Source organism: Mustela putorius, unplaced genomic scaffold, assembly GCF_011764305.1.
Source record: "Mustela putorius furo isolate JIRA1106 unplaced genomic scaffold, ASM1176430v1.1 tig00003976_pilon_pilon_pilon, whole genome shotgun sequence".
Lineage (NCBI taxonomy): Eukaryota > Metazoa > Chordata > Mammalia > Carnivora > Mustelidae > Mustela > Mustela putorius.
The window spans coordinates 423,556-440,906 of record NW_025422118.1 but is presented as its reverse complement, the minus strand read 5'-3'; the positions used below and the strand labels follow the sequence as shown (position 1 = coordinate 440,906).

The 17,351-nt window shown below is 37.1% G+C and overlaps 1 protein-coding gene across 2 annotated transcripts in view; it reads left to right on the top strand.

The window, feature by feature from the left end:
* Nucleotides 1–12,880, top strand: part of FNTA (farnesyltransferase, CAAX box, alpha) — a 31,367-nt gene extending 18,487 nt beyond the window's left edge. For both annotated transcript variants that reach the window (XM_004775716.3, XM_013047419.2), the window contains exons 4-9: nt 492–596; nt 2,683–2,809; nt 5,101–5,249; nt 10,874–10,936; nt 11,818–11,989; nt 12,248–12,880. In XM_004775716.3, the coding sequence (XP_004775773.2) occupies nt 492–596; nt 2,683–2,809; nt 5,101–5,249; nt 10,874–10,936; nt 11,818–11,989; nt 12,248–12,370 (739 nt within the window). In that variant the 3' untranslated portion in view covers nt 12,371–12,880. The remainder of the gene's footprint in view (nt 1–491; nt 597–2,682; nt 2,810–5,100; nt 5,250–10,873; nt 10,937–11,817; nt 11,990–12,247) is intronic.
* The last annotated feature ends 4,471 nt before the right edge of the window (nt 12,881–17,351 follow it).

Below are 17,351 nucleotides of genomic sequence, written 5' to 3'. Positions count from 1 at the left end.
GATTTAATTCTACCTATAAAGAAATTAAGAGAAACTTGTTTCATATATGAGTAGCATATTTGTGGTGGTTCTAAAAGCAAATATTTGATAATGTTTATAATGGAATTCATTTATTATATGAATGATCTATCTAAACAAACAAGCTGTACCATATAAGGAAATATTATAAGGAAAGAGATGTCTTTGATTCACCTGTAATAGAACACGCATAACCAGAGTGTTACCTGAAAATAATCATTAGTTGGTTGTCTTTTTCTTCTCTCTCAGTGTTTATTGCCTTTTACTATTTTTACTTCAAAAGGCTTGATTCTTCTAGTCACCAGATAATTGTATGATTTGGACAACCAAACAGTTACGTTGCTGTTATTGGTTATATAAAATGCCTACCCAAAAAAGTGTGTCTAACTGTGTTGTTTTACCTTTATCTAACATAATACTGTGGTTAGGCAGTTTGTGTAGAGTAATGAGACAATGCTTGATGTTTGCTATAGGCATTTTCGGAGAGTTCTCTTAAAGTCACTTCAAAAGGATCTACATGAGGAAATGAACTACATCACTGCAATAATTGAGGAACAGCCCAAAAACTATCAAGTTTGGTAAGATGAAAGTAGGAAGGAACTGTGTCATTATGTCAATATTACGTACCCACTGGGTGATGAGATTACGGGGAATTGTTTCTTTTTAATTTTAGTACTTTACATTGGAGCTAAAATGTTATCTGTCTCATAGGGTTGTTAGGAGGATTAAATGAGAATTTTTTTAAGGGAAGGGGGCAGAGAGAGGGAGAGAAAGAGAATCTTAAGCAGTCTCCACACCCAGCAAGAAGCCCCTCGATTTCACAACCCCAGGGTCGAAACCAAGAGTTGGATGTTTAACCAGCTGAGCTACTAGGTGCTCCTAAATAAGATAATTTTGTGTTTAGTGCTTAAAGTGGTGCCTATCTTCGAGTTAACACTCACATATGTGTACTGCTATTATAATTTTAAAATTTGACATTAGCATATAATACTGCTAGAAAATTTTTGAATAAAGAATCTGAAAAAATGTTTTCTGTCCAGTGTGTTATACAATGACTTTCTGGTATTTGATTTTCCATTCATTTGTTTTTTCAGAATTTTTTTATTGATGCGGGGGTACAAAGATGAACCACACAGTCTAACAGGGGAAAGTACATAATAAAGCCAATTACCTTACAGTGCAGTGTGAAAACCACAATAGTATAGAGTATTTTACAGAGTATCTTTGCTCTAGAAACTAAGCCCTAAGTTAGCATAGACAAAACTATAGGGATTATTATGGGTGAGGGGAACAGAAAATAGTTGAGAAAAAAAGGAGGCATTATGGAGCAGGAGGACAGAGAATGGAAAAGAAATGGAGTTTGAACAGTATTCAGCATATAGTGGGCAGCTCTTGAATGGAAGCTGCTGAGGTTGCTATTATTTTGGAGATGGAGGAGGAGGTACTGGTAGTGGTCATGGTGTGGGTCAACTTGACATACTGAACAACCTAATTTTTAAGTTTTTCCTAAATTACAGAATTTACTAGGAACCTAGAAAAAGAAATTATTACTAGTGTTCACTAACTTGGGAGATTTTTGAAATAAATTTGGAAGCCTTTCCCTCTAGGATCTTCCTCTTGGTAGTATCTTGCCTTCTTAATATTCTGTAAGGTGAATTTTAAATATTCTGTAAGATGCATGTAGAATGTTCATTCATTCAGCATCAAATCTTTCCGCTTTTCCCATCTTTCCTACTCACTTATAGTATATTGAATATTAATGAATTTTTTTAAAAAAAAAAGCTTTTTTGAGATATAACTCACATATTATACCATTTACTTATTTATTTATTTATTTATTTATAAAGTGAGTTCTGCACCCAGTGTGGAGCTTGAACTCATGACCCCAACATCAAGAGTCACCCCTACAATTTACTTATTTTTTAAAATTTAAATTCAGTTAGCCAACATCATTAGTCCATTTACCCATTTAATGTATGTAGTTCAGTGGTTTTAGTATATTTACCAATATGTACAACCCTCACTATAATGACTTTCAGAACATTTTCACTAATAGATTTTTATAAATATTTCAGCTTAAAAATTATAAAAAAGAACCCAACAGAAAACTTTTAGAGGCATTTTCCTAGTACAGAAACAACTCTCGACAAATTTACAATTTGTCATAGCTATTTACCAGAGGAGAAGCAGACTTAATTCTGCCCACGAATTGGTGGAATGAGCAGTTGCTTGTATGTGATGCTGTGGACTTAAAAATTGAAAGCCTATTTATAACCAGAGGAGCTTCTATACTTGATTAAATAGTATCACATTTCCTATAGTCTGATTATGCCATCTGGGAATGTTTCCAAATTCTTTGACAGGATTTTGTGGTTGTCAGAGATTACTTCCAGATTTAGCTTGAAATAAACCTTCTTTAAACCCTAAGTATCTGATTTCATTTTACACACAAATCACTTTTATGTTTCTCAACTCTTACTTAGTCTTCTAGAAGACTAGTAAGACTTTTCTTTCCTGTTACCTTTTCTTTCCAGTATAATCTGGAGAATTAGAGGTGAAATTCTGTTTTTTGAGTGTCCCTCCACATCGCATAATACAACACATGCAGTTGATTCTTGAGTTCTTGGATACATTAACACAAAACTGTTCTTCTAACTGCTTTAGGCACCATAGGCGAGTTTTAGTGGAATGGCTAAAAGATCCATCTCAGGAGCTTGAGTTTATTGCTGATATTCTTAATCAGGATGCAAAGAATTATCATGCCTGGCAACATCGACAGTGGGTTATTCAGGTATTGCTTTTCTTGTTAAAATGTTTTTTAGATTGTTTTAACTGAATTAAATAATTAAAATTACTCTTAGATTGTTAGTATACTCCTGAATTAAAACACACATATAGACCATTACACACAAAATGTAATGACTGAGAATTATTAAGATGTTTAATTAAAACCTGATATTCTTCATGCTGATTAGTCTTATACTCTCTCAAGATACGTTGGTAAGTACCTTCATATTAAGGAAGAAATAATAGTAATTTTTGTATTTTTTAGATTGAATTTGCATCACATTTTATATTTTGCTAGCAAATTGAATAGAAAAGGTAGTTGTAATTTTCTAATACACCTTTGTTATTTTAATTAACAAAGGCATGGTACCTACTGGGGTTTTTACATACATAAACTTTGGAATACCATTTTACAGTAATAAATAGTATTTTATTTCTGCCCACTTGTTAGAATTTTATGCTAAACCCTGAATAGAAGCGTACAGTTACAACTCCCACTCTAGACATTTATTTATTCCAGCGAACAATTCTAATGTTGTTTATTGTGAATTTTTTCCAGTGATTGCTATTTTGTGCACTATTCATTATACCAAGATCAATTCCGAAAAAAATTTTTTTACTTAAAAATTTAAACTTTTCTAAATTTGATTAAAGGGTTGCATTTTCTAAAGATTGGTATTTTTATTTTTTATATGAAATTCTATCCTTTTGCCATTATCAAATAAGAAATATATAACTCCATTAGCTTTTTCATAATCCCCAACTTTTGCAGCATTTGTAAGTTTTGACCTTTTTATTCCTTTTTTAAATTGTCTTTATTGGTTTTCTCCTCCCCCTAATATTTTTTTAATAAAAGTTTTATAATGTAAAAATTTACATTACAGCTAAATACAGCTGTTTATTTGTCCACGTGTTTTACTTATTTTTTAATTTAAGATTTTATTTGTTTGTCTAAATATAGCTGTGTATATTTGTACACATGTTTAACTTATTTTTTAATTTATTTAAGATTTTATTTGTCAGAGGAAGAGACAGAACACAAGTAGGGGGAGTGGCAGGCAGAGGGAGATACTAAATACAGCTCTGTATATTTGTCCATGTGTTTTACTTATTTTTAAATTTATTTAAGATTTTATTTGTTTGTCAGAGGAAGAGACAGAACACAAGTAGGGGGAGTGGCAGGCAGAGGGAGAAATGGGTTCTCTGCTTAGCAGAGAGCCAGTCTGGGACTTGATCAGGACCCTGGCATCATGACCTGAGCCAAAGGCAGTTGCTTAACCTGCTGAGCCATCCAGGCGTCCCTCTCCACATGTATTTTAATGTGATTTTATCATATATGTGCATTTTAATACTTTCTTTTACTTAATATTATATATTTGTATCAAATCCATCAAATTAATATACTATAATCATCTTGAGTTTAGTTTCTTCCCTCTAAATTTTCATCTTAATGCATAAGCATTCAGTTACCTATACCTTTTTTTTTTAAAAGATTTATTTATTTATTTATTTGACAGAGAGATCACAAGTAGACAGAGAGGCAGGCAGAGAGAAAGAGAGAGAGAGAAACAAGCTCCCTGCTGAGCAGAGAGCCCGATGCGGGGCTCGATCCCAGGACCCCGAGATCATGACCTGAGCCGAAGGCAGCGGCTTAACCCACTGAGCCACCCAGGCGCCCTACCTATACCTTTTTGCCTATTATTTAATACCTTAGAGAATACTTCTTGGATCTGTTTAAATAGTATAAACATGCCTCTTAGTGTATAAATTATTCTCAAGAAGATAGTAACAAATCACAGGGCACTTTGCTCTCTCTTCCTAATTTTTTTCATTCTTTGTGACCATTCCCTTGTCTTTGATGACTTTTCTTTCCCCCTTCCATTTCCTTGACCTGCAACTATCATTTTCCTCCAAATATGTGATGAGTCCCACATCTTCTACCTAGCTTTACTGAAATTTTACTTATTTATTTTAAGATTTTGTTTATTTGACAGTGAGAGAGCACAAGCAGGGGGAGCAGGAGAGGGAGAGGGAGAAGCAGGCTCCCCACTGAGCAGGCAACCTGATGCGGAGCTCGATCCCAGGGTTCTGGGATCAGGACCTGATCCAAAGGCAGACACCTAACCAACTGAGCCAGCCAGGCATCCCTGTTTTTATTTTTTATTAATAATGGGACATTGCTTAGGGGTGCCTGGCTAGTTTAGTCCGTGGAGCATGTGACTCTTGATCTTGGGGTTGTTCTAAAAACAAAAAAAAAGAGACATTTCTAATTGGATATTTTTTATTTTCTCTTAGGAATTTAAACTTTGGGATAATGAGCTGCAGTATGTAGACCAACTTCTTAAAGAGGATGTGAGAAATAATTCTGTCTGGAACCAAAGATACTTCGTAATTTCTAACACCACTGGCTATAATGATCGTGCTATATTGGAGAGAGAAGTCCAGTTAGTAATCTTCTTTACTTGTTCATTTGTTAAAAGAGTATTTGTGTGCCTCTCATATATGTCTCAGGCATTGGGAATCCAGTGACCATTCTTTGTGACCATTCAAGATCAAGACTGCCCCTGATCCTGCCCCCGTTGAACTAATAGGACAGAATACTTAGATGAAATCTAGAAGGACGAATTTATAGCTATATAGATAGCTCTACATTGTAGTGTCATAAGTTTCTTAAAATATTGTTGCTACCACAGATTGAGAAGAAATCCTCTGATTTCATAGTGTCTAAGAAGCTTTATTTTAAAACTATCTCATTAAATTCTGGTGCCCTTTAGATAATAGTCCCCAGAAGCCGTGTTACTCTACTGAGCAGGATGGAGTAGGATGTCTTTGTTGTAAGAGGCTCTCCTGTACCTTGTAGGATGTTGAGCAGTATTCCTACGCTTTACAACCTATATATCAGTAGTAACCCCCTCCCCCAAGTTGTAACAAACAAAAATGTCCCCAGACATTGCCAAATGTCACCTGTGGGGTAAAACCATCCCTAGTTGAAAACTACTGCTTTAGGGTACAAAAAGAAGTTCTAAGCACTAGAATTTTTTGAATTGGAATGAATATTAATATCCATAAACATTAATAGCCACCTCTTTTCTGACTATTTTGTCTCGGTGTCTGTTTTAAATTTGAACATATTTTTTGTTTTTATAGCCTGATGAGAACATACTCATAATTTTAATTTAAAAGTTGTTTTAGGGGCACCTGGCTGGCTCAGTCAGTAGAGCATGTGACTCTTGATCTGAGTTTTAAGCCCTATGTGGGGCCTAGAGCTTACTTTAAAAAAATTAAAAATAAAAAACAGAAAGTTGTTTTAACAGCTCCTGGGAAGAGCTGATGTTTATGACTATCTGTCTTCATTTCCTTTTTCTTACTTCTGTTTGGGCCAGCTAGCTGTTAGGGCAGCTAGGGTTTCTTTTCTCTTTTCTGTATAGGGTTCTGGTGATTTAAATTAAAAAGAAAAGAGGTATGTCAATGCTCCAGGCTTCTTTCTGAAGCAGCCACGTAGCCCCTCAAGCACATCTCATTCTTTCATTTTATTGCTCGACTCTTCAAAGCTGCACTAATATGGTAGTCACTAGCCACATATGGCTACTTAAGTTCAGTTTAATGAAAATCACATAAATCCATTCCTCAGTTGTATGAATCACTTCTCAGGGGTTCAGTACCCACATGTGGCTAATGACTACTAATTGGGCAGAACCGATAAAAAACATCTTCATCATCATAGCAAGTTCGGTTGAATAGTATTGATCTGAGGGGTAGCAGTGAAACTTACTGAAATAATTTTATTACTCTTAAACCTCAATACTGGGGCTTGAGTAGAGAAAATTACTCATCATCCAGACTCATCGTCCAGCCCTTTATATATTACTTTTTTTTTTAGAGTTGGTATTCTTTTGTGAAGATTAGGACAAAAGACAATAAAATGTCATCCTTTAGAGAGTTCAGTAGCTTTTTTGTGTAAAGGTAGAACGCCTCAGGTTATTCTTCCTTGAATTAACCCAGTTAATAATTATGGACTTCAGATACTACATATTCCTTATTTACTATAACATGCTTCATAGGTAAGTGTAATAAGATACTTAAAAGTTGAGCATGAAGAGTGAAAAATGGAAACTTCTCCTAGTCTTCAAAGGCACATTGCTGGTTTTCTGTTAACAAATAGAAATAGTTAGTCAAGAATCTTAAGAGTTTTCCAGGGATACCTGGCTGGCTCAGTTGGTTGATCATGTGACTCTTGATCTCAGGATTGTGAGTTTGAACCCTATATTGAGTAGAGAGATTACTTAAAAACAAACATCTTTTAAAAAATCATTTAAAAAGAAAATCTGAGAGTTTTTCATATTTAAGGCTTATACCATTAAGAGAGGTAAAAGAAATATTTAAAATGCTAAGAGTAGCTTTAGTTATCTAGAATTTAGTTTGTTAACTAAATTTTTTGAGAGAGATTTATTGAGAGATCACAAGCAGGCAGAGAGACAGGCAGAGAGAGGAGGAAGCAGGCTCCCTGCTGAGCAGAGAGCCCAATGCGGGGCTCGATCCCAGGACTCTGAGTTCATGACCTGAGCCGAAGGCAGCAGCTTAACCCGCTGAACCACCCAGGCGCACTCTAAAGAATATAGATTTATCTGATTACTTTTTTCCCTTTTATTATAAAAGTAATGCAGTCTGGTTGTAGGAGGAAACTTCTGAGTTATGTAAAGTAAAACATCAAAATCTCTTAGTCTCTCTCTTCCTATACCCCCCTTTTTTAAATTTATTTTTTTAATTTATTTATTAGGGGGAGAGAGAGAGAGTACACATGAGCAGGGGCTGAGGAAGAGGGAGAAGGAGAAGCAGGCTCCCCGCTGAGCAAGGAGCCCTATGTGGGGCTTGATCCCAGGACTCTGGGGTCATGATCTGAGCCAAAGGCAGCCACTTAACTGACTGAGCCATCTGGACGTCCCCTTATACCCCATTCTTAAGAGTGAGCTACAATTAGTGTGGATTCTTCAAGCCTTATTAAGTGTATTTGCAAACATGTACACACAGCAATGTACGCAATGGTATTATACACATTGTTTTTTCACTTAATATATCATGGCCATATTTTCATGACTACTACTAGTACTGTTAATAATAGTCACCATTTGGGGGCACCCGGGTGGCTCAGTTAAACCACTGCCTTCAGCTCAGGTCATGATCTCGGGGTCTTGCGATTAACTCCCACATCGGACTTCCTGCTCAGGGGAAGCCTGCTTCTCCCTCTTTGATTCCCCTGCTTGTGTGTTCACTTTCTCTTTCTGTTAAGTAAATAAAACCTTTAGGGGCACCTTGGTGGCTCAGTGGGTTGAGCCGCTGCCTTTGGCTCAGGTCATGATCTCAGGGTCCTGGGATCGAGTCCCGCATCGGGCTCTCTGCTCAGCAGGGAGCCTGCTTCCTCCTCTCTCTCTGCCTGTCTCTCTACCTACTTGTGATCTCTCCCTGTCAAATAAATAAATAAAATCTTTAAAAAAAAAAAAAGTAAATAAAACCTTTAAAAAATAATAATTAACACTTATATATATATTTTTTAAAGATTTTATTTATTTATTTGACCACGATCACAAGTAGGCAGAGAGGCAGGCAGAGAGAGGAGAAAGCAGGCTCCCTGCTGAGCAGAGAGCTGGATGTGGAGCTCTATCCCAGGACTCTGGGATCATGACCCGAGCCGAAGGCAGAGGTTTTAACCCACTGAGCCACCCAGGCGCCCCCAACACTTATCTATTTTTTAACGATTTTATTTTGTTTAGTGGGAGAGGGAGACTTTCCTGCTGACTCTGCACTGAGAATGGAGCCCAACACAGGGTTCAGTCCCACAACACTGAACTCATGACCCAGGCCAAAATTAAGAGTCAGGTGCTCAATTGATTGAGCCACCCAGGGCCCCCAACAATTAGCATTTATTAAGTACTTACTACATGCCAGGAATTCTTACTTAATTTTTTTTTTTTTAAGATTTTATTTATTTATCTGACAGACAGAGATCACAAGTAGGCAGAGAGGCAAGCAGAGAGAGAGGAGGAAGCAGGCTCTCCGTGGAGCAGAGAGCCAGATGCAGGGCTTGATCCCAGGACCCCGGGATCATGAGCTGAGCTGAAGGCAGAGGCTTTAACCCACTGAGCCACCCAGGTGCCCCTCTTACTTAATTTTCATAACAACACTGTGAGATACTTGATGAAGAACTTGAGGTTCAGAGTAGTTCTGTGATGTGGCTAAGAGCACACAGGTAATAATTGATGGGGTTAGGATTAGCAGCTGGGCAGTCTGGGACAGCCAGCCAGTTTAGTTGGTAGAGCATGCAACTCTGGATCTTGGAGTTGTGAATCGAGGAGTTGTGAGTTCAAGCCCTATGTTGGGTATAGAGATTACTTAAAATAATAATAATAATAATAATAATAATAATAAGCTAGGAACTCTGACCTCAAAGTGCATATTTTAACCATTAAAATAGATCATCTTTAGTTCATATGTATATGAATAACATTCTTCATATATTGCCAAAATGAAATTTAAGAATCTTCTGCAGTGACTAGTGAAGACGTGCAGGTACATGGTTTGAAAAATAACTGAAAATATTAGGCCATGCAAAATTAGTTGGAAAAACCCTTTCAGTAGTGCTGGATGAGTTTATTGTTACAGTATATTCCTCCCTTCCCTGCAGTTTTACCTTCCGCGGTTTCAGTTACTCATGATCAGCTTTAGTCCAGAAGCATATGATCCTCCTGGGGACATTAGGTAGTATAGCCTAACACTACCTCACAATGCCTGTCATTCACCTACTTCATCTTATCATGTAGGCATTGTATTATCTTAAATCATCACAAGAAGGGTGAATATAGTCTAATAAGGTATTTTGAGAGAGACTACGTTCAAATAATTTTTATTACAATGAGTATATCATGATTGTTCTATTTATGGTTAATCTCTTAGTGTGCCTGTAAATTAGGCTTTATTGGAGGTATGGATGTATAGGAAAAAACATGGTATATATAAGATTTGATACTCTGTAGTTTCAGGCATATACTGAGTGTTTGGGAACCTATCCTGTAGAGAAAGGAGGACTGCTGTACTCTGGGGGGTCGGGGGGGAATGCTATTGTAACAGTAATAAGACAATAAATAAAACAGCAATAAAACCAAGATTACTAAATTTTAGTCAGTGAGTGACTTACTCATTTGAGCAAGTATGTAGTGAAGCTAAATTCTGCCACTCCCTTGAAATTTGTTGTATTTGGATCTAAATTGTATTTAATAATCTGGTTAAAGGGAAAAGAAAGGGGAGTGTCCATTTTTTTTTTTTAAAGATTTTATTTATTTATTTGACAGAGAATGATCACAAGTAGGCAGAGAGGCAGGCAGAGAGAGAGAGAGGAAGGGAAGCAGGCTCCCCGCTGAGCAGAGAGCCTGATGCGGGACTTGATCCCAGGACCCTGAGATCATGACCTGAGCCGAAGGCAATGGCTTAACCCACTGAGCCACCCAGGCACCCGGGAGTGTCCATTTTGACTGGTGATCACATCATAGTTAACTAGTTGTCTTGTTTTAGAATATAAAAAATATACATTTGTGTTGATTTCTCATTTTTATTCTTTGTCTATAAAGTTTCTGTGCTGTTTTTTATTACGACTCCTAAGATACATAGTTCTCCTTTTTGAATGATTTCAATTTATTGGGCATAAGTAGATCTTGGACTTTTTCTCAAGATTGCTTTACCAATAAAAGGAATACCTGTTTTAGCTGACATTTTCTTCAAAGGGAAAGCCTTAATTAAAGGAAATACCTCACATCAGTTTATTTTCCTATTGTGAATTTAGCCTTCATATTAGTTAGCTGTCCTTGGCTAGAATTGGTTACAAATTTACAAGAGGGAGAATCTATGTAAAACCGACTTGAAGGCTTCTAATTTAGCTATGACTCAGACCTAGTCATAGCCCACTAAGATAAATGAAAGCGCATATCCAAGCCTTGTTACCATCTTATTAAAACTGTTTCTAATTATTGCACTGCTCTTAAAATTATACACATATTTCTTCATGGTCTCTTTCTTACAGGTACACTCTGGAAATGATCAAACTAGTACCACATAATGAAAGTGCATGGAACTATTTGAAAGGGTAAGAGGTTGTTTTAGATTGTTTTATATAAAAACTACCTGCTAATACGATGTATCATTGAATATATTCCGTTAATCAGATTCCAAAGGATACTAAAGAATTTTCCATTTTTCTGGATCTAAAAGAAGTTATAGCAGTGTTAGATTGTGGCACACAAAAATAGTGCCTTTTAACCCCCAAGCACATACCAGCAGTGTTTTTGGACTAGTCCATGACTAAACAACAATGCAACTATAATATATTTATGAATCCTATAGTCTTATGTCAAAGAATGGGATATACACACTTAGTTTCTATTTATCTCAGGAACATAGTAAAGACAAAGCATACTTACAAGCAGATTGCATGGGATGCATAGCCAACCTTTCTGTTTTCATTTCTCTCTCATTCCTTAAATTGACAAGGTTTCACTTGGCTGGCCACTGATAAAACCAGGCTTCTTTTTGAGCTTAGAGATCTCCCTGGAGACCCGAAGAACCTAAAGTATGGAGCCCAGTCACATTTGGAGATGTATCCAGGGTTCGGGCCTATAATATCTGGAGAGCTAAAAGAATAAGGAACCATCTAGAATAAACAGAAACATCTCTCTTATTCTTTTCCTTCACTTTTTCATTTTAAGAAGATGGTTTATTTTCTGATTTAATTGTGTGTGTTGTAGTTTCAGTTACAAATGATCTCTTTTGAGTTTCATTATTCTTTTTAATTATACTTGGGTCATAATCATCCATAATAAAACTCACACATAATTTAAAAATTTCATTTAGTTTCAACTTCATTCATTCAAAATAAGTCTCCTCTCTTGGTCACGTTACAGAGGTCATTTTCTTACGATCTTTCTATTATTTTTGTTCTTCTCAAAATTGAGAATAATTTTTTTTTAGGATTTTACAGGATCGTGGTCTTTCCAAATATCCGAATCTGTTAAATCAGTTACTTGATTTACAACCAAGTCACAGTTCCCCTTACCTAATTGCCTTTCTCGTGGATATCTATGAAGACATGCTAGAAAACCAATGTGACAACAAGGAGGACATTCTTAATAAAGCATTAGAGGTAAGTCAAGACACCCAGACACTGTTCTTGGTGTCTCAGAATTTGGTCCGTGCAATGCCACTATATTCATGCCCTTTCAGCGTGTTCACTCAAGAATTCAGGGCAGGACGATTTCCACTGTGGAGGGCAAAACCCACATCACTAGTGAACACAATGTATGATTTTAATGATGGATCTCGTTTGAACATGATCTGAGTTTAACTGTGTTGGCTGGGATTTGCCCATTATCTTTAGAGAATTTTTGTTCTTCATTTTCAGTTGTGTGAAATTCTAGCTAAAGAAAAGGACACTATAAGAAAGGAATATTGGAGATATATTGGAAGATCCCTTCAAAGTAAACACAGCACAGAGAGTGACCCACCAACAAATGTACAGCAATAACACCATCTGGAAGAACTCAGTGGAATGCTTTTATTTTTTTAAGAGACTCTAATGCAGGAGTTTAAAACTAAAGCAGTCATTCCCTTTGCCGGTGGTATAAAACGTGCAATTGCACAGGTAATTGCTTTTTAACAAGAACTAAGTGTGATGCTCCTTGGGTGCTGCTGCTATTCAGACTAGTAATTTGATTCTAAAGCAAAGTAATTTGGGGGGAGGGAGAAGAAACAAAGTCTGATGAAGGAACTTTTGTAGACTTACCAACATTTACTCTAATCCCTTAGCATCAGCTCCTCCCTAAAGGAACTATGATTCAGGATTTGCAGCATTAATGAACGCAGTAACTTGTATGTAATGGATATAAGATAACTTAAATTTGGGTTCAGGAAGCAGGGAATGCAATGTTACATTAGAGCTGCTATGTCACACTCACAGTATCTTGCTATCACTGTAACCAACTAATGCCAAAAGAATGATTTTGTAATAAAATTATAGATGTATCCTAAAACTTGACATGGTAGTTTGTTTTTTTTTTGAATAGCATTTAATTATGTACATGGGATGTTGTCTCAGCTTGGAAAAGCCACTGAGAAAGAAAATATTGGCATAAAACTATATAAAACAGAAACATGATCACGTGAAAGGAAATGTTACTAGAATGTGAATTGGTCAGTTCTTGTCTTCAACAAAATCTGCTCAAGATAGTTTAGACCTGCAGGGTTTATTAAGGCATATAGATAGCTCAAAGAATAATCACCTGATCTTCCAGAAATATATCCCCAAACCACGCTGTAGAACCGGGCCGTCAGATTCTGGGATCAGAAAACTTTTGAATGAGGCTGTTCCCCTAGGACTTTAGGACTCTAGGTCTCTAGGACTGTCAACCTCTGCCACATTCCTTGTGAGCACATCTGCTTCCCTTCCCACAGTAGGGAAATTTAAATCTTGTTCCAAATTAAAGCCTCACTCACTTTAGTACATCAGATTGGAAGGAACCTAAATGTCATCTAAAACTCTTAACTGCAGAGGAATCTAGTTGATAGCTTTCTGGCCTCCACAGTTCAGGAAGATAAGCTAGAATGGAGTTGAAGTATTGAACAAGTTAGTTCTCTGTACCTGCACATAATCTCACTTCATCAACAAAGAATTTTTGTTGTGAAAGCATCAAACTCCAACTAAAGAAATTTATATAGAGTAGCATAGGCTTCTAAAGAATTTAGGGGGGCGCCTGGGTGGCTCAGTGGGTTAAGCCGCTGCCTTCGGCTCAGGTCATGATCTCGGGGTCCTGAGATCGAGTCCCGCATCGGGCTCTCTGCTAAGCAGGGAGCCTGCTTCCCTCTCTCTCTCTCTCTCTGCCTGCCTCTCTGCCTACTTGTGATTTCTCTCTGTCAGATAAATAAATAAAATCTTTTAAAAAAATAAAATAAAATAAAATAAAATAAAGAATTTAGGAAGTTGGGGCGCCTGGGTGGCTCAGTGGGTTAAAGCCTCTGCCTTCAGCTCAGGTCATGATCCCAGGGTCCTGGGATCGAGCCCCGCATAGGGCTCTCTGCTCTGCGGAGAGCCTGCTTCCTCCCTTCTCTCTCTGCCTGCTTGTGATCTCTGTCTGTCAAATAAATAAATAAAATCTTAAAAAAAAAAAAAAAAGAATTTAGGAAGTAATACTTTTAACATTTTACATGTTTTTGCTGGTTTTAGACTCAAAAAAATCTGATTTTCTCTTTAGAATTGTCATATGAAGTATCATATGATACTTTTTTTTTAAATAAAAATCATAATTTATATTGAGAAATGTAACTGAAGCAGACCAAACAGTTACTCACTTGGCATTTTCTGCCTCAAGTGGCAATTTGTTTATCAAAAGATTGCTTAGTGGGTATGGAATCAGGTGAGGAGGCTCTAGGACTTCAATGTATGAAGACTGTAGGCTCGGCTAATCCTGGTGAGGACATCTCCTAATGGGCAACCGGACGCATACACCTGGCAGCACACTCCTTTCACTAGACATGAAAGCACATCCGCTTCCCTTGCCTCACAATGCATGTTAATTAACATGTGGTCCGTGGAGGGGTCTGCTAGTTCCAAACTACTTGCCTGATAACACTGTCACTGTGTTGCTATTGGCACTGTTGGTGCAAAACAATGGTGGGTACAACTGCTGGTGCCTTACCCCAGAAACAAGGCAGTGGTATTTAGTAGCTGCTGTGTTCTTCACTGCCGTATAAATCACGGAAGGATGTCTTTGATGAGTCAGTAATTATATAATTTATTCACAGTACTCTGTCTTTTCAATACTTTGTTTGAATGGGTTTGTGCATATAGCGTATCTTTTTGGTTGTTTTGAAGAAAAGCATTTGTGCGATTGTGAAGAGGGCCAAACAGGTCACTTTCCACGGAACACCACTTTTATTGAAGGAAAAATTGCTAAACTGGTTATTCATACTTGAATGGCTGGCATATGTTTTCTCAAAAACAAACGAGAGTTTGTCACTTCAGTTTGTCATAGGAAACAACTGCAAGTTTGTTGGCAGTGATAGAATTTGAGCTGTCATATGAAAAATTTTAATCTACATGGTAAGCCTGGCAGCTTCCTAATACCTACCACCGACCTTTCTAATGAAATCAACATGGTATTAAAGTGAATAATTTTTTTTTAGTTTTGGTACTGTTTAAATGTGTCAACAGTTGGGAGAGCTGCATAACTGAAAGAAAATATTTTCCAAATGACCAGTCTGTGATGTTACCATGCATTTATAATCCATTCAGATAATAAGACCTACCAGTACAAAAAGTTTGCAGATTCATAGATAAGTTTGCAGATTCTACATCCCAACTAACCTTTGAGAAACTACACTGTCATGTTTGGGTGTAGTATCAGAGTATCATAAGTATCACAACTTATGAAAATATTCCCTTTCCAACTATATATTTGTGTGTATGAGCCTGAATTTTCTTCATATACTTCAACACACCATATTGCAACAGATTGTAGAAGTAAATGTGAAGATCTAGATGTCTTCTATTAAGTTAGACTACAGAGACTTGGAAAAATGTGAACTGCCATTTTAATAAAAGTTGGATTTAGAAAAGAGTAAGACACCACCATATCTGTCCTCAGGGACCTCAATTTTGAGAGAGGCCAACAGCATGCTATGTGCTTTGGTACTTTGAAAATGTTTATTGACTATTGAAGAAATATTATTTGGGAACAAAGAAGCGGAAGGGATTATCTGCCTGGTGATGTCAGGAAAGGATCACAAAGGGATACAAATTTGGCTAGTTACATCCTTTAAAAAGACCTTACACTCAATTTTATGATTGGTTATATTCTAAACACTAACTTATAAATTAAGAAAGTCTAGAACATTTATTTCCCCCTGGAGGTTTTAAAAATCAATGTTTTTCAACCTGGGTTGTAACCCATTAATAGGCAGTTATATCAAATTAGTGGGTCTGAACAGCTTTTCATTAAAAAAAAAAAAAAGTAGAAAATAATTTCACTGAGTTCTCTCATTATTTCTTTCTTCCTACTTGATTTGGTTTATTCTAATATTTTTCCCAGCGCTATGAACCGAAGGCAGCCGCTCGACTGACTGAGCCACCCAGTGGCCCCCATGTTAGTATTTTTTAACTATAAAAGGAACATATGCATGTTTTAAAAAAAGACAAACACCGGGGCGGGTGGCTCAGTCATTAAGAGCCTGCCTTCTGCTCAGGTCACGATCCCAGGGTTCTGGGACAAGTCCTGCATCAGGCTTCTGGCTCAGTGGGGAGTCTGCTTCTCCCTCTCCCATTCCCCCTGCTTGTGTTCCCTCTCTCTCACTGTGACTCTCTGTCAAATAAATAAATAAAATGTTTAAAAAGTTAAAAATAAAAAATTTAAAAAAAAATTAAAAAGACAAACACTAAAGACAGACACACAACGAGTCTCCCTGCATTCATTCACAACCCCCTTCCTTACTTTGCAGAGGTAAAGACTTGGCAGTAGTTTGTTTTGTTTTGTTTTGTTTTGTTTTTTTAAGATTTTATTTATTTATTTGACAGAGCGAGAGATCACAAGTAGGCAGAGAGGCAGGCAGAGAGAGTGGGGGAAGCAGGCTTCCTGCTGAGCAGAGAGCCTGATGCAGGACTTGATCCTAGGACCCTGGGATCATGGCCTGAGCCGAAGGCAGAGACTTTAACCCACAGAACCACCCAGGTGCCCCTTGGCAGTAGATTTTAATCTTGCAGAATATCATACACTTCAGCAAGGGACATACATGCATTTTCTTTTTCTTATAAGAATGTATGATACGCAGTGTTTTCGTCTACCATTTCCAATTAACATGTCAACTCTGTCTTTTCACTCATACCAATTGCTATACATTTTCCTCAAGCAACTGCTTTTACTGTTGTCAGAAATTTTGATATTTTACATTTTCATTCAGCTTAATTGTTTTCTGATTTCCCTTCTTGACAGCATCTTTGACCCATGGAATATTCAGAAGTATGTTTAATTGCCAAGTACTAGGAGATTTTCCTGTTATCCTCTGTTGTGATTTGTTTGGTTTTATTTTGTTTTTAGTGGTTACTCTAGAAACCTTATAACCATATAGGTTTCCTTACCCTCTACCATTTATGCTGTAGTTGTCTTATGTTACACCCTTTTACATCAAAAACCCCATCAGACAATTTTATACTTTTTGCACTCAAATGTCAAACATATTTTAGGAGCTCAAAAAAAAAAAAAATAGTGGCTCAGTCAGTTAAGCATCTGACTTGTTTTCAGCTCAGATCATGATCTTATGGGCAGTGAGATCAAGCCCTGTATCAGTCCCCATGGGGCTCTGCATTCAGTGGGGAATCTGCTTGAATATTCTCTCCTCTAACCCCTCCCCTCTGTGAGCAAGTGTGTGCTCTCAGAGAGAGCAAACAGGGGGAGGGGCGGAGGCAGAGGGAGAGAGAGAATCTTCCAGCAGACTATCCCCTACCCCATTCCCCAGCT